Source organism: Chondrus crispus, genomic scaffold (assembly GCF_000350225.1).
Source record: "Chondrus crispus Stackhouse genomic scaffold, scaffold_491, whole genome shotgun sequence".
Classification (NCBI taxonomy): domain Eukaryota; phylum Rhodophyta; class Florideophyceae; order Gigartinales; family Gigartinaceae; genus Chondrus; species Chondrus crispus.
This window is the reverse complement of record NW_005179395.1, coordinates 26,900-46,204: the sequence shown is the minus strand read 5'-3', so window position 1 is coordinate 46,204 and position 19,305 is coordinate 26,900. Positions and strand designations below refer to the sequence as shown.

Below are 19,305 nucleotides of genomic sequence, written 5' to 3'. Positions count from 1 at the left end.
CTCCCCCCCCTCCCCCGGTAGGGCGGCTCTGTCAAAGCGCGCGCCGCGCTCTACCTCATCCGCGACGCCGAGGAGAAGGGGCTGCTGACTCCCGGCCAGCCCGGCGTCATCGTCGAGGCCACCGCGGGGAACACTGGCATCAGCCTGGCGGAGGTCGCGTCCTCGCGCGGGTATAAATGCGTCATTGTTATTCCGAGCAGCCAGTCGCAGGAGAAGAAGGACGCGCTCAAATACGCTGGCGCGGACCTCGTGCAGGTCCCGCCGAAGCCGTACTCCAACCCGAACAACTACGTCAAGTTCGGCGCGCGCTTGGCGCGCGAGCTCGGCGCCGTCTTCACCAGCCAGTTTGACAACACCGCGAACCGCGCAGCCCATGTGGCTACCACCGGCCCGGAGATCTGGGCCCAACTCAAGGGCGAGGTCCACGGGTTTAGCTGTGCGGTCGGCACCGGCGGCACGCTCGCGGGCACGGCAGAGTATTTGAGGAGCGTGAGTGATACGGTTAAGATCGCTATTACGGATCCGTGCGGGGCGAAGTTGGTTAGGTTTTATAGGGATGGACAGCTCAAGGCGGAGGGTGATTCTATCTCGGAGGGCATTGGCCAGGGCAGGATTACCGGCAACCTCGACGGGTTTAAGCCGGATTATGCATTTGAGATTCCGGACGGCGAGGTAAGATGAGGCCTTGTTTCCTTGCTTTCCTTCTGCATCGCATATTGGTGCTGATGTGCTGACAACCGTCTTTCTCTTTGTGTGTGTGTGTGTGTGTGTGCGCGTGTGTGTTTGTCTTGCGTGTGGAAAAAAGGCTCTCAAGATTGTTTATGACCTGATGCAGGAAGAAGGCATGTGTCTTGGAACGTCATCCGGGATTAATATTGCTGGAGCAATGCGTCTTGCAAAGGAACTCGGTCCTGGCCACAACCTCGTCACAATTCTCTGCGATCTCGGGACTCGGTATACTGGAAAGCTGTTCAACGCGCCGTACCTCGCGGAGAAGGGACTCCCGCAGCCAGAATGGCTTGCTCAAGACTTGTCGCAAGCCGTCACAGCCGCAGTCGAAAGGACCACAATCCCAGACGAGCAAGCTGCGGCCGAGCAAGCCGAAAACGCCGCAAAGGCCGCAGCGAACCCATAAAAACACTTGACTTCGAAACAGGACCGTAGATCGAAGTCATCCAAGTCCATAAATCACAGAAGGACAGGCTTGGAGGGGTGACGCCGTTCGTAGTGGCATGGGTTTTGTTTTACATAGTAACTCTCTAACGACTGAACCGACTGAACACATGACAGGCAACGAAAAAACACTATTGTGCCTTTTCTTGCGCCTCCTTTGCCGCCGCCAAATCTCTACAAAACGGCCCGCCCGCCGGTGTCTTGAGGCTGGTACGGCCTTGCGGTCCCTCACACCCGTTGCGGTCTATCTGCGGTCCGATCTTCGGTTGCCTGCCAGCCTTGAGGTCCGAGAGCACGCTCTTGACAGTCTTCTTGGTAAGATCCTCGTAGAAGTGATCATTGATTTGCACCATAGGCGCGTTAACACACGCTCCCAGACACTCGGCTTCCATCACATGAAACAGGCCATCTGCGGTATCTCCCCCCACCTCAACGCCCAAGTGCTCCTTCACGGCGTCAAGAATATCATAAGCACCTCGCAGCATGCACGGCGTCGTGGTGCACACCTGCACGTTGTACTTTCCGATCTTGTCGCGGTTGAACATGGTGTAAAAGCTGGCCACCTCGTACACGCGGATCGGCGCCATCCCCAGTAGCTTTGCGACCTTGTTCATCGCCGACAGCGGGAGCCATCCGCCGTTCTGTCTCTGCGCGAGATCGAGCAGCGGGATGACGGCGGACGCGGCGTAGTTCTTCGGGTAGCGCTTCAGGATCGTCTGAATCTGGGCGTAGTTCTCGTCGGAAAAGTCGAATGGCGTGTCCACCGTGTTGTCCGCCGAGTCGCGATGCACGTTCAGGCCGCCCGCGTACGCGGGGGCGGTCGGTGACCATGCGCCGCGCTTCTGCATCGCCGCGGGTCGCAGCAGCGCGGCCTCGTCGGCAATGAGGGCGGGGGCGGACGGAGCGACGCGCGAGACGCGCGAGACGCGACGCAGCGCACTTGCTCCGGCGCGTAGCATTGCCATGGATGTTTTGGCTGTGATGCCGGCTTCGTACGCGCCAGGACAGATCGCACGACGACGACGGCCGGGGGCTGCCAGCTAGGTGCGCAGACGGATGAGCTCCAATTGCGAGAGGGTTGGCTTGCGTGGTGGCGATGGCAATGATGGCAGCTGGCAGGGCACGAGGTCATCCACAAGATCGACCTGGAGCAAAGAGACAAGGCGCGCTTCTATCCAATCTCAGCCGTGAAAAATGGACCACTCTATTTACGATATTGGACACGTGTCGTACGAATTACGAATTCTTCACTTGAACAGCGGGGGGATGAAGGCGGAGGAGGCACGTTGCCGGTTATATATATAACCGGGAATAGACAAAGGGGGGAGAACAACTGCCTCGGTACTGCTGATGCCTGCACCCTTTCAGTTAGGAGTTGGGAATGGCAAGGGGACAGCGATGCCCGGATTTGCTTTCAGCCAGCCCGGACTTCATTCTGCTTTTTTGAGCATCTCTCATACGCCATCTGCTGCCAAGTGCTCCAGGCGGCGAACAGCACTATGCATGAAGACGTCATTACAGGCTGCCCGCGAACAAGTCATGAAAGTCCTTGCTATAGATTTAGCAAGACAATATCAAGCACCACGAGAAATGGACTTCAGTATATATGATGATAAAGTTACGTTCGACGACCCGACGACAAAGCTGCAAGGAAAGCTAATGTACAAGGTAAGTCTATCGTCAGCCAAAAGAGCACATGTAGTTTATCAGAAGCAGGGGCCAGGGGAAGCAAACAAGTCTAACATGCTAACATCCACTTCTTTGTCTTTGTATTATAGGGTATGTTGCTGTCAATTGGCTTGGTCATCCTCCCTTTTTTCTTCAAGAACGATACTGTTTTCGAGTTGAATGAATGTGAATTGACTGAACACGGAGACAAGATTCGCACAGTTTTTGCTACCAAAGGGACAACCAGGTGGGGAAGTGAGGTCGTGATATCGGGTGAGGATTTCTTTTGGTTTGGGGATAGATCAAGCAAAATTGTACGCCACCAGTCCACCTGGGATCAGAGCGCGGGAGAAGTCATGAACGCTTTGCGCGGCCAAACTTGATGAAAATTTCAGTCTATTGTCTCACGAAAATGACTGCTTCTTGCTGTGGGATTCTTGGAAAGGAACAGATTCAAGATTGGCGTATGCACTGCGTCTATAGAAAACATGCTTTTGAAAGATGCCCCCTACAGATACAGGCCCTCAAAAAGCTTGACTACCTGCATCTCATTGTTTTCTACGGGCAATCTGCCGACCGTTTGCAGTTTTGCGTTACATGTCTTTATTGACGTCGACTGTACTTCTGTACTGTGGCTGCTAGTCAACTTAATGCTGCGTGTCTTATTCCATACAATCATTTGTGGCTGCTCCTTTGCTTGGTCATAGAAAAAGAGCCCCCGCCTTTCAGGTGTGGTCTGTGCAACTCGCCGTGCTTTCTACAACTATACTATTTGACGAAAATTTGCCATGACATGAGGTTCAGTCGGGGCAAAAGTTCGAACTGCATCGGAATGGCTTGTACCAAGTTCGGTGATTTGCCAAACACGTTTGTGACAGGGCCTTCCTTAATTCCACACCTTACAGTTCAGTCCATGTGAGTGATCAGACATTAAAACTGAGCCTTTTGGTGATGCATTTTCTTGCGAATTCAAATGAATAACGCTGTATGCAGTAGCCTACCGTACACGTACTGTATGGTACGAATCTCAACATGCCCGGTGGACGGCGATACATTAGGGCAATGGCAATGGGAAGCAACGGCAACCAAAAAACCGGATGCGGAGAGAGTGGAACGGCGAGTCTTTCTGCCCCGATGTCACTGTGATTGAGCAAAGGTATTCGTTCGTTGTACTGCGGCGTTCGCCTGCGTTGACAGCCAGCCCACTTTGCCTTAAACAGCCTTGAAAGGCAGTAGTTACCTCAACAGCACGTCTGGCTACTTGATGCCGCCTCCGACGCGAGTGCGCCGCACAACTCGGAGCGACCTTCCGTACTACAACGCCTCGAAGCCCTCCGAATCCCCATCGAATAGCGTGTCGGATCTCCGCAAGTCGATGGTACAATGGACTCGCTCAGGACGCTCGTATGCTTTGGCGGCGCTTGCTTTGTTCACGCTCGTTTACATTTGGGACCCCCCACCACTGCACGCTGCACGGTCAGCCCTCTGCTCGGGTCGTAAGTTGGTTTCAAATGCAATCCCAACAGCACCTGTCCTTCTTGACCGATTCGCAGATGTCGCTTCAGAGACTGAGCGTCATCCGCAGTGGAAGGACCTGACAACCCTCGTCATGGTCGCGGGACATGCTATTTATACGGGCCAGAGTTGGGAGACCAATTCTCTGATGAATGAGGACAACTGGATTCTTGAGGACTTTCAGAAAGGTCAAGTAGGGACTTTTATGAAGCATATTGAGAAGGGTGTTCAGCTTGCCGCAAACGATTCCTCCTCTCTTCTGTTGTTTTCTGGTGGACAGACGCGGAAAAATGCTGGTCCGCGGAGTGAGGGAGGAACGTATTGGATGGTTGCCAATGCAAATGGATGGTATGGCTATGGAACGCATGGCGTGCAGCAGCGAGCACTTTCAGAGGAATACGCAAGGGACTCGTTAGAAAATCTCCTCTTTTCCGTCTGCCGATTTAATCAAGTTGTTGGGCGCTATCCACTTAACATCGACGTGGTTAGTTTCGGTTTTAAAAGGGTGCGGTTTATAGACGTACACAGGAAAGCCCTGCGGTTTCCAATCGAGAGGTTTCGCTTTCATGGCATTGATCCTGATGGAACGGAGGGGATGAGGTCCTTATCTGCGAACGAGCGCTCACAGGCGATGGGGCCATTTGCCGGGGATCCGTACGGCTGCAATACACCTGTCCTCAGCGGAAAGAAAACGGAGCGAAACCCGTACATACGATATCATCCCTACCCTCAAGGATGCCCAGAACTGGCCCCATTGTTTAAACACTGCGGCCGTTCCGTCTTCAGCGGACCATTGCCTTGGGATCCTCGGATAAGTCTCTCAACGACAGACCAGGAGTGAGTCTGCAGTTTTAACGTTCTTGAGCGCTTCCGTTAATGGGTGTCGATTGATTTCATCTAATCAGCACTACGAATCAAAATTTGCGCATCGCCGTCCTTCTCACTTCGCAGTTCAAATCTGGTTAGAGTGACCTACTGCACAATGGTGCGGAGTACCGCAGGGAAGGCTATCTCCGGCTTTCATGCCCTGAGGCAGAACATAAAGAAGGGGTATTGTGAGTATCCATCGTCAGTATAGGTGTGCCCTTCGAAGGATAATCAAGGCGACCTAGTCAGCATGGCGGCCGGAATGCTCAGCCATTCCGTTCTGGACTTCGTGATGCAATCCATTCTCATTAGCGTGCTTCGATATGTGCGCCATGGTTTGGGAGTTAATAGATGCGACGTTCTTGCTGTCCCACACCTTGCGTTGTGCCACAAGAGCAGAAGTCTCGGAAGGAACATGGACTTCATTCTTCGACATAGAACTCGGTTCAGCTCTCTTCATGTCTTGGCCCAACGATAACGTCTTATTTCGCGGTTCAGACTTAGTAGACTGCTGCCCGGTTGTTACGGGATATGTTCCAGGCACAGAAATGTGGGCTTCTTGTCGCGCGGTAGGTTGTAGTTGCAATTGAGACGGTGGAGAGGATTCCACCTTATGCCCGTTCGCAAAGCTCAGGATAGTACTTGCCTCCTGCATGTCTTTCATCTCGGTATTGCATGTTACCGGGAGACTGGTATTTCCCGGTACATGGACTTCACTGTGCTTTGAAGTCGGGAATGTCTTTGTTTCACTGGTTCCTGCTGATAGAGCTTTAGATGTTCCATTCGGCTTTGCCGCGCTTGCCGTTTTGTCATTCGTCCGTCCAGCTTTTTCTTTCGCTAGGGCTACTTTCGGCTTCGGCTTTCGAGATCGAATCTTCGATTTTGTGGCTGCGCGCAACAAACCAGATAATATGGTCGACACCGCACGTGGAATGGGTTTTCCGGATGACAGACGACGCTTTGGCTTGGCTGATTTTTTTGGTTCTGCCTCTGCTTGCGCCTTCGATGGCTTCGCGCTGTCCCCAGTGCTCGCCTTTTGGTCGCTTTCTACCGCCAGAGCGGCCTTGGATTTCCGAAGTGCTGCTTGAATTTGAAGATCTTCAGCTCTTATCTTCCTTTTCAATTCCCGCACGAATCCCGACTGCAACACAGGTCTACGCCCTAGGCTTTCCATCTGCGCGACAATGAAACGCTTCTCCTTCAGAATGTCTGTGGTAGTATACGATTGCATTTCTTCATATCGATAGGACAGCAAGTCCACCGCACGACCATATGTCAGCTCTGCGGACTTGTATGTTGCGCCAAGAATGGCAGTGCGAATACACAGCTCATATTTTCTTCTTGTCGAAGTGAATGCCTCTCGATATTCGGTACTAGCTTCCCGCAACTCGTACCAAGCATACTTAGACTTCACCCATAGTTTGGGCTCTATGCCATATTCAATGCTCCAATCTATGACTTCATCGATAGTAACGAGTCTTGCATTCGCTGCTGACTTGAGTGGCGGCAAGAGCACCCCGAAACCAATGATGGGAGAAGCACTCGTTTCGCAAGTCTCCAATGGAGCATCAGCAAAATCGGCCTTCAGGGCAAAGAAAAACTTGTCAAGCACGCGTATCGGCTCCTTGTCGTCTGGGTTAATCGACCATGTGTATGCTTCTTCAACGCATTGTTCTGATGTTTTAAGAGATGTGTCATCTTGTTTGGAGGAGGATTCGACAGCTTCCCCGCTCTGGTGAACCTCTTCACTAGTCGTATCAGCAGCCTGATGGCTTCTGTTTTCTTGACCTTCATGAATGACTTCCTCTCGACCACCGGCTTCAGCATGGTTCGGTTTTTTGTCCGTATACCCCTCGTTGTTGCCTTTGAGTAACGCATCATTCCCATTTGAAGCGCCGGGAAGTTGCTGCAGGGTCTCATCTTTGCTGTGATGAGGGTCGGATTCTGCCATTTTTTCCGCAAGAACGTTTTGGGCGACTTTTGTGTCTTCGACAGTGGGGGATGGCGAAGTAGTCAAGTCCTGACCTCGTCGAGAAGTCCGTAAAGTCCGCGTGCTCCTCCGCACTGCTCCCTGAATGACGATAGCTTCCTGTTTGATGGCTTCCCGATCCATTTTGTGCCGCAGACGGTCATCTCTGTCAATTGCATCTGTCCTTCCGTGGGCACGCCTAGAAATTCGAATACTCCTAGATTGCTCTTTTTGCAAAGAAACTACTTGGGATCTCAAAGCCTCAGCGCGTGCGGCGATCTCTTGCAAGTGGGCTTGCTCACGTTCCTCCTCTTCAGCCACCCGACGTGCTTCCTTCTCGCGCTTCTCCTCAAGAGCTTGGACCCTCGACGAACGTTTCTGCACGGAAAACGACGCTTCATGACGCATCTTTCTTTCAACTCGTTCTTGTTCCTTCCTAATTTTTTCTTCTCTCTCCAAAATTTCAGGCATAAGGTCATCTTCTAAAAACCGGACCAACGCTTTCTCTGACGGCAGAACCCCACCTTTCTCAGACCGAAATCTATCGATTAGTTGTTCGAGCTCACTAGACCCAGTCGATATCAGCTCCCACTTATTACACACTCTCAAGTCCAGATCATCAAATACGTCATTTCTGCGGGGCCTCTTTTTCGTTCGGACAGGAGCGTCGTCCGGTTCACTTTGCGTCGCCTTCCGCCGTCTCCCCGATGTCCGCCTTTCGGGGTGTGCCCCATGAGAGCGTCTCTTCTGAGGGATAGAATCTGTATCAGAGTGGCCCTCTCCGTCATGCTTTTCATCTAATTCCGAAGTGTCATCCTCAGTTCGTCTAGTCTTTCTCCTAGCAGAAGAACCTGCAGATGCCGCAGGTGAAACACCCTCCGATTCATTCATAACTGCGCTTTCCGCCCTACTTGAAGCACGCGTTTTGCGCGCAACCGCAACGCGTGGGCCCCATTTTTCTTTGGATTTCCTCTCGCGCTCTTTTCGCCGCAATCTGATTTCCTCGCGTTTTCTCTCCGCTTCCTTTCGTTTCTCCTCCCTCGCTAGCTTTGCTGCCTTCTGGGCGGCAGCTTTGGCGATCTCTTTCGCAGCCTTTGCACTTTCGTCCGCTTGTTGGCGCCTTGTTTTTTGGAGTTTTTTCCCCGGTTCTCGATACACACGTTCGCAATCTTCAAAATACCAATACTTGTTCCCAACGGCGTCACTTCCCACTGGATACTGTCGCAACTCGAAAATGTCGAAATCTGTGATTGATCCGGCATGCAACAGCGTCTCATGGTCAGCGAGCACAATTTCGGCTATAGTATGCAATACAAGGAGTCTCGTGGACGGAGAGAAATGAAAGTATGTTTCTTCTTCTGTGGGAAACGGTCTGCTCTCAACCTGCGTTTGATCTAAGGCACCGTCGTCATTTCCTCCGTCGTGTGCGCTTTCATCGACCACGTCTGCTCCAACATCTTTCATTTCAGCATCCGCGCTCTCCTTCAGCGCAGGAGCAGCCTGCTCTTGCTCCGTGGGAATGAAACGGAAGTCATCAGGGCGATGTCGAACGAAGCGGAAGGTATACGTCATCCAATTCTTCGCAGAAGACGCACCGGCCGAGAGTCGCAAAAGCCGCCCGTGTATGTTCGCAATCATGGTCATGTGTTCGCGCGGATTCAGCAGCGCATCCTCGAATTGAGACGGCGTCGGAGCGGAAAAGGATAGAACGCGGGAAAAGAGGCTGATCAGCTTCCATGTCGCGGGAAGCTCCCACATGGAACGGAGTTCCGCTCTGCCGTCCATCTGGCCAGCTCAACCTTGCAGAAACGAAGCTCGTCTGGCTAGACTTCGTGTGACTCGGCCACCATCAGTTGCGAGGACCTTCTTTCAACGTCGGCGGGGAAAGGTCTGTCCTCTCCGTGCGGGGGGTTGCTGTGGGCGAGCGTTTTGTGTGCAAATAGCCAGGGTATCGGCAGTCGTGATTGGCGGAAAATAACGAAAACATTAATGCTTTATATAGGTCGAATAATAAAACTAATATAATGGTAGACATGTGCCTAATCAGGGCGCAGCTGGTGTACGGGTACGAGTCATCAACAACTTCGGAGGAACCAGGCCCAAGCCATTGAAGCGGAGCGAAAGTGTCTATGGCTCAGAGCGCCCTCTGGTCTTTCATGGGACAACCCAGCTCTTACGACTCGAAAAGCCTGAACTCTTTTTGATGAACCGTTCGAAAACCTGAAGAGTAAATATGCCGGCAGGAGAGCAGATCAACCTTTCATCTCCTCTCCAATTGAAGGGCACACGACGTCAGAGAAGAACTAGAGATATTGAAATCCCTGGGTAAAATGAAAGAAGGGAGACCAAGTTCGTCTCTGCAGCGTCCTCCCGCGCTTAAATTCCAGTCGCAGCCCCGTGCGCGAGCTGGCAACTTGCAATTCACGTTTTGGCTGATCTCTGCTTCGGAGCGTTCGACGCAACTGCTCTAAAACAATGCAGATAGCTCGTTCAAATGGTTCTGTCTGTACTGCGCCGCCATGCTCGTTTAATGGGGTTGCCTGCTTTTTGAGGCACCGTACATGGTAACATAGACAGAAGCCATCTCCCAGCAGCTCTCTAGTATACAACCCACTGGGCAGTGTGCAGTGTCTCGCAAATGAATGTCGCTGCATTGTTTCCCGTTTTCAGGACGACCCAGGTCCGGCCACAGCCATTATCGCCACGGTGTTGACCACAGGGCCAACTCTGCAGCTATGTTCATTCGCAAGAAATTGGACGCCGTTTAGTAGGTTCTAGCTGGATGTTCGTCCTATGGCATGAAGAGCTGAGCAATTGCGATGTGGCGTAGTACATGTGTCGCAGTCATGGAGACGGGGGCTCTAGTCTTTATCCGACCAAGCGTTATCATAACATATAAATCTGCTAAATTTATTTCTTTTCAACTTTGATGTCCACGGTTTCTATTTTTCTTTCGTATGTTGACTCGTTTTAAAATTTTCTAAAGTCAGAAGTTCTGACTTTAGAAAATTTTAAAACGTTGAGTGCTTTCTGGTCGGTTCTGACTCAGAACCGACCAGAAAGCACTCAACGCAATGCTTCGGTATAAAATTAACTTAAAGAAAAATGCGTACTGTAAGCCAACATTTTCTTTTGAACAGCTTGATATGCGTCAACGAATTCGTTTTCGCTACAATTGACGAGCAGGTGCTTTACCTGCGGTGATGAACTTCTAGTTGCAAAAAAACAGAACTTAAATTGCGGTTTGTGTTGTCTAGAAAAAAAAACTCTTGTCCTCATATGAGGACTAACGGTCCGATAGACAAGTGTCTATCGGACTAGACAAGAAGCGCAGTTATGAGTACTCTAGAAAACCAAGAATCTGATGGAATTTTAATACCCAGTTGCCTTTTTGAATGGGCGTTTTGTAATTAAAGGATACGTGACGTTTCAAAGTTGCTCAAAAAAGCTTCTATGCCAAGCATATCTAAAAACGACCGAAAAGGACATGCATTTCTCACTAAAATCTTCCCTTCCGCAACGTAATCGTCAAGTGCGGTGACAAAGGGTTTCTTTCTCCTCCTTACCGCGAAAGCACAGGTCCAGAAAAAGGATGTTGAGAAGTAACCTCATATTGTATGAGGTTAATTGGCCTCATACAGTACATACGGTATGGGGTCACTTGTCATCTAGACGCTTGAGGAGATGGCTTACGTCACCGGCTTCCGCCTGTCTTGGGGCATGGCCCATTGGTGCTTCTGAAGATGAGCTCTCTCGCGCACTACACAATACAGTACAAGGGGGGGGGGGGACGCCCATTAGTGCCGCTTTTACTTATGCCACCCTCCCACTAATGCCGGCCAGACACACGAACACGAAAAGTGCCACGTGTCACACGGGTCCGGGTGTTATGCTGCCGTCCGTCCGTCGCGCTTGAAAACATGTGAAAGGACGCTTTTGAGACGGTTCAGGGTGTGACGAACTCAACTACAACGCAATCAAGTGATGAAGATGGGAGTGCAGAGGACGCAAGAGAGAGAAGGACCATACCCTCTGTCGTTGAGACCGCGAAATCGTTTGGAGAGTGTGATTCCACACAAACAGGCAAATAAGGCACAGCCTTATTTATAGACGTACGATAGGACATAGAGTCAGTAAATATACCGGCGCCGGCGGCCCTCCGCGGTCAGGGGGACCCCGGCATCCGGATCTCTTGGTTCACAGAGAGCTGGAAGTTTTGGCGACTGAATGCCAAGTTTCATACCCTCTATAGTATCTGAGGTCGGCAAAGCGCGCGTTTCTCACTGCAAAACACATTAGAGAACCAAGCGGAGCAGGCAGACATTAATTACCGAGTGCATGAAAATAGATGTGACGACGTCACCTACTAATGCCATCTCCCAATAGTGCCTATTTTTTGGGGTCGCGCTCAGGGCAGCACTAATGGGTCGGGTCCACTGTACCAAGGATACAGTACTGGCCCCACTGTGGCATTCGCTGAGCGTGCCCAATGTCGGTTACTAAGCGGATACGGTAGAATGGGACAGGAGTTCATTTTGATCACACTGCAAACTATTTTCCTGAAAAAAAGTTTGCCCCCAACTCTGTCTGAGCTGATTGATATCGTCGGTGACAAAGTTTTCTGTTTAAGATAGCTTGACTACTCCTGAGGGTAACAGCACGTGCAACTAACCCCTCGGGCTCCGTCCTGTTGGTCAATTCGCCTTGCTAAAATGCTGCGGTCTGTATCGCGGGTCCATAGGGTCTCAACGCGAGGTTTTACTACGCAATGGAAGCAACAGCGTGATGCAGACGTCTATGCCTACAGAGCAATTAAAGAAGGTATGCGAAGTCGCGCGGCCTACAAGTTGGATGAAATCAACAAGCGCTTCGGCAACTTTCTTCGGCAGGTGCGTTCATTCTAATGCCTTTGGTTTCACAAAGAAGAGAGACTTTCTAGCGAGTTTGTCTTAACACTACTAACAGCCGCGTTCTTTTCATCTTTTAGGGTGCCATAGTTGTAGATTTAGGAGCCGCCCCTGGCGGGTTTTCTGTGGTCGCCTCGAAACACATACATCTGAAGAGTATCACGCATGATAGATGGAACTCAATCGAGGATATGGACAGCCATTTTGCGCCAGCTGATATTGCGCGGAGTGTCGGTGGGATGCAAGTGCGACGGAAGTTTGGACAGGTAAGGAATTTTTCCGTGCTTGCTCTATAGCTCAGTAGGAGCCAAACGCCTTCTTAGGGATGCAGACTGTATCTAACGCATAGTACTGAGCTATTGATCGCGAATCAGCTGATATGCGTGGACAAGCAGGACATGGATCCGGTGCCGGGCGCAGTTTTCGTGCGTGGTGACATGAACACAGACAACACGTATCAAAAAATATTGTATGCTTTGAATGGAAAAGAGGCGGACGTGGTGATATCCGATATGGCGCCGTCGACGACGGGTCAAAAGGAACAGGACCATTTTCAAATAATGCAGTTGGCTGAAGAGGCGCTGCATGTCGCCGATAAAGTTTTACGGAATGGGGGAACATTTTGTTGTAAGATATTTTCGGGGGGCGATGAGGTCGATTTCCGAAAAGACCTCGAGTCGAGCTTCCTCAAGGTCAAGGGGTTCAAGCCTGCGGCGAGTCGGAAAAGTTCGAAGGAGATTTATTACATTGCAAAAGGTTTCGTCCCCGCTCACCTGACTACTGAATTGTCTGACGCGAAGCAAGACGATCACGGCGAATAACCCATTACTCGAAAACCTCGCGCACGTTTCTTCACAAAACGGCGAGCGTATCGCGGGTGGATGTCGATTGGATGCGCAATACGTTTCAAGCACATCTGTTCGGTATCTGCGCAGTCTATTTCAAAGCGTGAAGCGGGGTTGGAGGTTTGCCAAGGTTGTGATGCTTGCGTCCTCGGCTCTTTTCGAAGCATGGCCTACAGTCTTGCGTTTCGATACTTCAACTGGCCTTATCCCCGCTTGGCGTTACTGTTGTAACAACAGCTTGCATCGGTCACGATGGGTCCGTTGAACTGTGGCAAGCTTCCTATCCGACTAGATTCTGGCTAATCCACCATAGCAATGATGAGAGCACCAACCTCCTGGTCGCCCTCATGAGGGGTCCGTCCTTACCGCGCATCGTTAGTGGTCGCAACAGTCGTATTACGACAACCCCTGCCTCTATACTTACTCCCAAGTTGTGTTTCACGTATAGCACCGCAGCTAGACGACGCTTCTCCAATACCACCAAATGGCCGCTCCGTCCTTACTTATGGGTGACAGTAAACATGGGTCCATTGCATGGAATAGCATGCCCACTAGGTATCACCATCACCCAACCGAAATCCGCGCCCCGTGAACGGATTATAGTTTCTTGGGGATGTGCGACTTGCAGGAGGCCTTGAAAGAGATCCAAAGCCGGCAATACCTGTTCTCTCCGGCGGCGCCGACGGCCTTAACAGCGGCATGCGAAGGTCCGAAGAAGCTAAGAGCTGGACAACCTCAACATAGAGTGCCCATGCCCAAAATCCTGCCATGGCATCAAAGAGGACGCTGGTGGTGACGGAAAAGAGCTCAAAGAAGCCCGTGTCTTTTCCTAGCGCGGTGAATAGCTCATCTAGCGAGCCCGAGAGGTTTCGAAATGTGTTGGATACAATGAGGCCCTGGATAAAGTCATGCAGGGGGGACCAGATGGATGCGATGAGCAGCAGCATGTAGAAGGCGTCTATGACGGTCCAAATGAAGCAACCGGCGACGTAGACAGCGAGGTAGGAGCGGCGCGAAGTGACATTTTCCCAGGACGCGAAGATGCCGAGAATGGAGAGAAAGAGCTGTAGCCAACCTAGGCTGCGGCCCTCGAAGAGATGCAAGACGGCGATCAATCTGTAAAGGGAGAGGATGAAGCGGGTGTACGGGAGGAACCGGAGGATGGAGGGTGTGGTCAGTCGGTGAAGTCTACGAAGGAGAATGGAATGGGGGTGGGTTGGGTAGGGGGTGGGCATACGTACAGGCCGAACCAGGCGAAAAGCTGGACGTAGGTTCGTGACTTGAGCTGTGGGGAATCGACGTATGAGCGGGTGATTGGAGGGGAATATGGCTGCATGTTGCGGGCGGGGCTCGGTACCTATGGGGTTTTTTGTTTCCGAGACGGAGTGAATAAGGCGCGTTTCGCGCGGAAGGCGCGTTGCGGTGGGAACGGCGAGCGAAGACGATGATGACGGCGAGGGCCTTCACGACATTTGAGGTTGTCGGTTACGTGGGCTGCAGCGAGTTGTTGAATGAATTTTTCTCCATCAAATGCTATCTCCCTGCGCCCTGCATCGGATCCAGTTCGATTGGCATTACAGACACTGGCTTACAGCGTATAGTCCCAGCATCTGTTTTCCTTTTAAATGGAGACGGTTGCCAAAATAACGCACTTGCAAGTCCGATACGTGTACACAGGTCCCTTTTTGGGGCGAAGCAGTTATTGATACAGAAGCAGTATATCTACACTGTATACTGCTTCTGTATTCGCAACAATACAGTAATCTCTCTTTATAAGAATGAGGACGGGAAAGGACATTATTATTCATGAAGATATTCGTAGTTTATTGGTTCTAGTCGGTCACGAGACATCGGCTAAGAAGGGACACACAAAGGCTACGCAAACCATTAAACCGAACTGGAAAACATAAAGAAAACATAAAGAAAACAGAGAAAAAGACATGATGAGAAAGGAAACTACCAAGAGGGCGGCGCAGCCGGGGCTGGGCGGGCAAGAGAAATAGACATGGCCAGGAGAGGGGGGCTGGCAAGAGGCTCACGATGGCGCCATAAGTACCACGGAGCAGCGAGGCTGCGAGATGAGGTACGCTCGGTTGGCTGATAGTAATTACAGCCACTCGCTATTCTCTGGGGAGTTTCACCCCTATATATATATAACGCTAGCGTGTACAGAGATGCGTAAAGAGAATATTCTTATGGCGGCAGTTATGATGCTTGTCCAGCAAGGTTACTGGCCCCTGAACAGAATCAATTCTCGTCTGCTTCTGCGTTTGCACTTTGGCAGCTGAGAGATCTCTTTTGATGAAGGTAGCGTAGTACAGCCAAATTCGGAACATCCGTCTGACCATTATACCAAGCAGATCTCGGACATCTGTTTGGCCGTTTTAGAGGACCAAAATACGTTCCCTTCTACATACTGTACTCCATGGGATAAAGCGACATTCGAAATGCTATATTCTTATGTCGTATATGAATAAATGTCATGAAAATAGGGTTGTTTTGGCCATTCCCAGGACGGGAAACAGTGTATGTATTCTACTAAAAATAATATTCTTTTGCTGGTCATTCTTTTAAAGAGAGACTACAGTACTGTAGTCATTGAATAAAGCATTTACATCAATAACTGCCAGAAGCAGTATACACTGTATACTGCTTCTGTATCAATAACTGCCAGTTATTGATATATTTAGACTCTAAAGTCCTTTCTTCATGAAGAATCATGAAGTTTCTCAGTTTCTGCATGAAAAAACAACCCGAAATCGCGGTGCGGGTATACAGAAGTAGTATAAACAGAGTGGTGCAGTGTAACAATTGCATCGAAGTACCACACGCCGGATACTCTAAGAAGCACCAGTGCCATAAAGAATGTAAATATTAGGCCTCATCCAGAAGCATAAGACCGCAAAGAAGGACGCAATGAGGACAAAAACGTTGGGAGTAATTTTTGGAGAGACAGCATGAGGTGTGGCGCACTTCAATTGTGCGTGTTGTACCTCTACCGGTAATGTAATGACCCCATCCTGTACAAGCATTGGTATAGACGAATTCAATTACCTGGATAAAGTGCGTCGGAGCGAACAACAGCACCAACAAAAGTATTTGTTCTCGTGCGTTTTTTAGGCGTGGCAAACAGGGAGACGTGTTCGAATGACGTACTGTGAGCAAGCCTTATTGCGCGCACTATCCGGCAAGCCTAATAATACTACACCATCCTGAGTCGGTTGTGTGGTCCTACCTCAACCCTGGCGTTTTCTCTCCCATTGCTGTCCCGTCTGCGGAGATCTCCCCACTCTGCGCCGAAGACCTTCCCCAAACAGCCAGTCAACCCCCCCGCACGCCTGAGAAACAGAGCGCGCCATTCCCTCCGCCATCCCCTGCAGCCCGACGCTTCCGACCAGACTCGCGATGCCGGCGCCCGTGGGCACGCCGGCCGACATCGCCTTCGGCGGCGCCGTCGTGGCCATCGGCGCGGCGGCGCTGCTGCTGTTTGGAAACGGCTTCAACGCCGGGCGCGACGACAACGACCGCGGGGACGGCATGGGGCTGCCCGGCGCGCCCAACGCCCGCCGTGCCAGAGGGAAGGACGGGAAACCCCCCAAGTGGCCGCCGCGGAAGGGGGGCGACGATCAGTGATGCTTTTTGGGCGGTGGCGAGGGCTAGAGGAGGGGGGCTGGGCTGCGCGCTGGAAATTAGAACTGGAACAAGGCTTTGCAGATTCCCTAAATCACTTTGCGCTAGCTAGTAAAGCGCACAAGTTGACTTTGATGAGATGGATTGTATTCGTGCTTCACGCTAGACGTTCAGGTACGGTGTGTGGTAGTAAAGTATGAGAAAGAGGGCTTGCAGATTGAATTTGTTCTTTCGTACGATGCATTGTAATTCTGTCATCAAGGCTGCTTGCAGCCGTCTCAACTACCCTTCAGGTAGACGTATGGAGTCAGTGACGATGCCGCTAGAATGGGGGTGGACTGAAACAAGGTGCTGCTGGGCTCATGTGCGGTTTGTTCTCAACGGCAAGATGCAAATTCACTTCGAGGCGCAGGTGGACCGTACATATAACCTGCGATAGTGCCATGGCAGGTGGGCAGTAACACGGCCCGCGTGCCCGTGGAAGGGAAGGTACTGCGGAAGAAAGGGGTATGCAATTTGGACAGAAACCCGCCGAGTCCCAACTCGCACAATCTCGTTGCAGCTCGCCGAGCTTTCTCGCGATATTTCTCGCGCTAGAGAGATACTTCAGCGGATATATCTTCGCGGCTGCCCGAGATCGTTACGAACGTGCCTCGTGGCTCTGCACCTCCACTCAAAGACGACTTTCTCCAAAGTGCCAATTGCACGGGCGTGGAAGCACGATGCTCCGTGTGTCCTTGCTGTACAGGAATTTTCTCCAAAAAAACACTACTTCCGGTTCAAGCAGAGAAGTGAATTTCTACCCCTATCGAACCACGTGCACACCCTCTATTGGCGCAGAAAAATGTTCGCGCCGCGTGATTGGCGGGCGGACTTGCCCCGCCAAAAGGGGCCGTAAAGACACGTCACCAGTTTCCTCAAACGTCCCTCCGCCCGCAGCAGACAGTCTGTAAAATGTTGCAATCTACAACACCGACCCCCTGCCGCCACGATACACCCCCCTCTCACTCTCATTCTCGTCACTGCTGCCGCGACGGGAGAGTGAGCGTCCACGACGTTTCTTCGCCTTCTTAGTTGACTTTCGCTTTTCTGCTTGAAGATTAGACTGACGTTCCCCCCCCTTCCTCTCTACGTCTGATCACAACGGCCCACCCCCTCCCTGCTCCCGTCTTAGTCACCAGGGCTCCGCTCCGCCATATCTGCTCGCTCGTCAATCGCCGGCCCTGCGCTTCACTTCTTCCGCCGCCCGAACCGCAATCATCACCCCAATTCAATCTTACAGCTTTTCTACTTCACTACTCCCGTGCACACACTCCCGTGCACGCAAACCACTCTCGACGTTTTAGTTCCCACTCGCCTTGCCTTCCTCCCTCTGTACGCCCTGTCCGCCACCGGATCATGAGCGACGCAACAATCACGCCGTCACCGGGCTCCCCGCCACGTGCGGTCCGGCGCACGCGGCACACGGCCTCTCTCAACGCAAACACGCTGTCGTCGTTACGCTCCCCCTCGCTGGCCCCGCACACGCCGCGCCCGCCGCGTTTCTTGCGCTGGTCGCGCTTCCTCTTCTACGCCGTCGCCGCCCCCACCTTCCTCTACTCGCTCTACGTTCAAATGATCGTCCTCAAGGGACCCGGGCGCACGCCACTGCCGGCATCGCTGGGCTTCGGAAGGGACAGTGTGTTTCTCACATTCCACGGCAACTTACATTGCACGTGGTACGCCTGTCTCTGCTTGCTCAATGCCTTTCTCGCCCTGGCAAACCGCCCGCACAAGAGGCGCTCGCGGACCGCCAAGTGGACCGAGCGCACCGTCCATCGGTTCACTTCTGTTGTGTTTCCGCTGGCGTGCTTTGTGGGCTTGGCTTACTATTTGATTATCCACTTCCACCCGCTCAACCGCCTGCGCGCGAAATTTGTGGTCGACCATGACTCGAAAATGGCACTGCTGCATCTCAACCCTGTCCTGTTTGCGCTGTTTGACGCGCTGTTCAAGGATGCGGAGCTGCTCGCTCGGTACGGGATGAAGCAACGCCGCGCAGTGCGCGCGATCATTGGGTATGGGACGGGGTACTTCTCGTGGACTGTGTTTTGCACAAGGCTGAATGGAGGCCACTGGCCGTACCCGTTCCAGTATTCGTTCTCGGCGGTGCAACATGCAGCCTTTTTGCTGGTTGCGCTGCTGGCGGCGGTGTACTTGACTCGGGCCGGGTTCAGATTGCATGGCAGGCTGGACAGGAGGAGGAGAAGGAGAGTTGCGGCAGCGGCGGAGAAGTTTAAGGCCAGAGGTGGGGAGGATATGATGAGGATGCGGAGAAGCGAAAAAGTGAGAGAATAGGCGGTGAGGGTCAAGAGATGCCAAGTTGATTTTTGAGCAATAGTACGCAGAGCGCTCGCGATGCGCTTAGCTTCGACAATGGCAGCTCACGTTCGTATTGGGCAGTGCTCCGGGGATGATCTCCGGGGATGACAGAGCGTGGTTGCAAGGGATGTGAAAATGCGTGTGGCATGCACTCCAGTGTGAAGCACAGGGGGGTGATCGGGGGGGATGGGCGGCTGCGTTTCGGTTTCTGTTGGGAACGTTGGTGTTTCTCGGTAAGCTTGGTAGATTACCTATCCCGGCAAGTAAATATTCGAGCATGTATGCCCGAAGACTGGCGAAAACAAGGATAGTCACTGGGAGTCTTCAAGCAGCGGGTTTCCGTCGACGCAGATCCACGCGGCATCCTCGG

General features: G+C 52.0%; 7 protein-coding genes; 4 read left to right on the top strand and 3 right to left on the bottom strand.

Moving 5' to 3' along the window:
* Positions 1-176: 176 nt before the first annotated feature.
* On the top strand, positions 177-1,958 carry CHC_T00008842001 (Cysteine synthase (fragment) CYS2). XM_005719347.1 is given in 4 exon segments: position 177; positions 178-672; positions 806-1,135; positions 1,136-1,958. Coding segments are annotated over 2 exon segments (825 nt in total), but the record flags the coding sequence as incomplete, so codon positions are not given.
* CHC_T00009333001 (NUOE homolog, NADH dehydrogenase (ubiquinone) subunit) lies at positions 1,305-2,138 on the bottom strand. Its single transcript, XM_005719346.1, has one exon. The coding sequence runs from the start codon at positions 2,136-2,138 to the stop codon at positions 1,305-1,307; it is 834 nt and encodes a 277-aa protein (XP_005719403.1).
* Positions 2,139-2,523: 385 nt separating this feature from the next.
* Positions 2,524-3,795, top strand: CHC_T00000314001 (hypothetical protein). XM_005719345.1 is given in 3 exon segments: positions 2,524-2,841; positions 2,952-3,224; positions 3,225-3,795. 2 exon segments carry the CDS (start codon positions 2,524-2,526, stop codon positions 3,222-3,224), a joined length of 591 nt encoding a protein of 196 aa, XP_005719402.1. The 3' UTR covers positions 3,225-3,795.
* A 1,669-nt stretch (positions 3,796-5,464) lies between these two features.
* On the bottom strand, positions 5,465-8,083 carry CHC_T00000313001 (hypothetical protein). Its single transcript, XM_005719344.1, has one exon. The coding sequence runs from the start codon at positions 8,081-8,083 to the stop codon at positions 5,465-5,467; it is 2,619 nt and encodes an 872-aa protein (XP_005719401.1).
* A 3,821-nt stretch (positions 8,084-11,904) lies between these two features.
* CHC_T00000312001 (hypothetical protein) lies at positions 11,905-13,585 on the top strand. XM_005719343.1 is given in 4 exon segments: positions 11,905-12,081; positions 12,180-12,365; positions 12,474-12,920; positions 12,921-13,585. 3 exon segments carry the CDS (start codon positions 11,905-11,907, stop codon positions 12,918-12,920), a joined length of 810 nt encoding a protein of 269 aa, XP_005719400.1. The 3' UTR covers positions 12,921-13,585.
* Positions 13,586-13,632: 47 nt separating this feature from the next.
* CHC_T00000311001 (hypothetical protein) lies at positions 13,633-14,280 on the bottom strand. Its single transcript, XM_005719342.1, has 3 exons — positions 14,186-14,280; positions 13,730-14,060; positions 13,633-13,662 (listed from the first exon to the last, which is right to left on the bottom strand). Exons 1-3 carry the CDS (start codon positions 14,278-14,280, stop codon positions 13,633-13,635), a joined length of 456 nt encoding a protein of 151 aa, XP_005719399.1.
* Positions 14,281-16,349: 2,069 nt separating this feature from the next.
* On the top strand, positions 16,350-16,712 carry CHC_T00000310001 (hypothetical protein). XM_005719341.1 is given in 2 exon segments: positions 16,350-16,577; positions 16,578-16,712. 1 exon segment carries the CDS (start codon positions 16,350-16,352, stop codon positions 16,575-16,577), a length of 228 nt encoding a protein of 75 aa, XP_005719398.1. The 3' UTR covers positions 16,578-16,712.
* Positions 16,713-19,305: the final 2,593 nt, after the last annotated feature.

What these genes read in the sequence shown, in the direction of transcription:
- CHC_T00009333001 (XM_005719346.1), bottom strand. Translation starts at nt 2,138, where the DNA reads ATGGCAATGCTACGCGCCGGAGCAAGTGCGCTGCGTCGCGTCTCGCGC.
- CHC_T00000314001 (XM_005719345.1), top strand. Translation starts at nt 2,524, where the DNA reads ATGCCTGCACCCTTTCAGTTAGGAGTTGGGAATGGCAAGGGGACAGCG. An exon ending in AAGGAAAGCTAATGTACAAG is followed by an intron (nt 2,842 to 2,951) that starts GTAAGTCTATCG and finishes TTTGTATTATAG; the next exon opens with GGTATGTTGCTGTCAATTGG.
- CHC_T00000313001 (XM_005719344.1), bottom strand. Translation starts at nt 8,083, where the DNA reads ATGAATGAATCGGAGGGTGTTTCACCTGCGGCATCTGCAGGTTCTTCT.
- CHC_T00000312001 (XM_005719343.1), top strand. Translation starts at nt 11,905, where the DNA reads ATGCTGCGGTCTGTATCGCGGGTCCATAGGGTCTCAACGCGAGGTTTT. An exon ending in TCGGCAACTTTCTTCGGCAG is followed by an intron (nt 12,082 to 12,179) that starts GTGCGTTCATTC and finishes TTCATCTTTTAG; the next exon opens with GGTGCCATAGTTGTAGATTT. An exon ending in TGCGACGGAAGTTTGGACAG is followed by an intron (nt 12,366 to 12,473) that starts GTAAGGAATTTT and finishes ATCGCGAATCAG; the next exon opens with CTGATATGCGTGGACAAGCA.
- CHC_T00000311001 (XM_005719342.1), bottom strand. Translation starts at nt 14,280, where the DNA reads ATGCAGCCATATTCCCCTCCAATCACCCGCTCATACGTCGATTCCCCA. An exon ending in CTTTTCGCCTGGTTCGGCCT is followed by an intron (nt 14,061 to 14,185) that starts GTACGTATGCCC and finishes CTCCCTTTACAG; the next exon opens with ATTGATCGCCGTCTTGCATC. An exon ending in TCTTTTCCGTCACCACCAGC is followed by an intron (nt 13,663 to 13,729) that starts GTCCTCTTTGAT and finishes TCCAGCTCTTAG; the next exon opens with CTTCTTCGGACCTTCGCATG.
- CHC_T00000310001 (XM_005719341.1), top strand. Translation starts at nt 16,350, where the DNA reads ATGCCGGCGCCCGTGGGCACGCCGGCCGACATCGCCTTCGGCGGCGCC.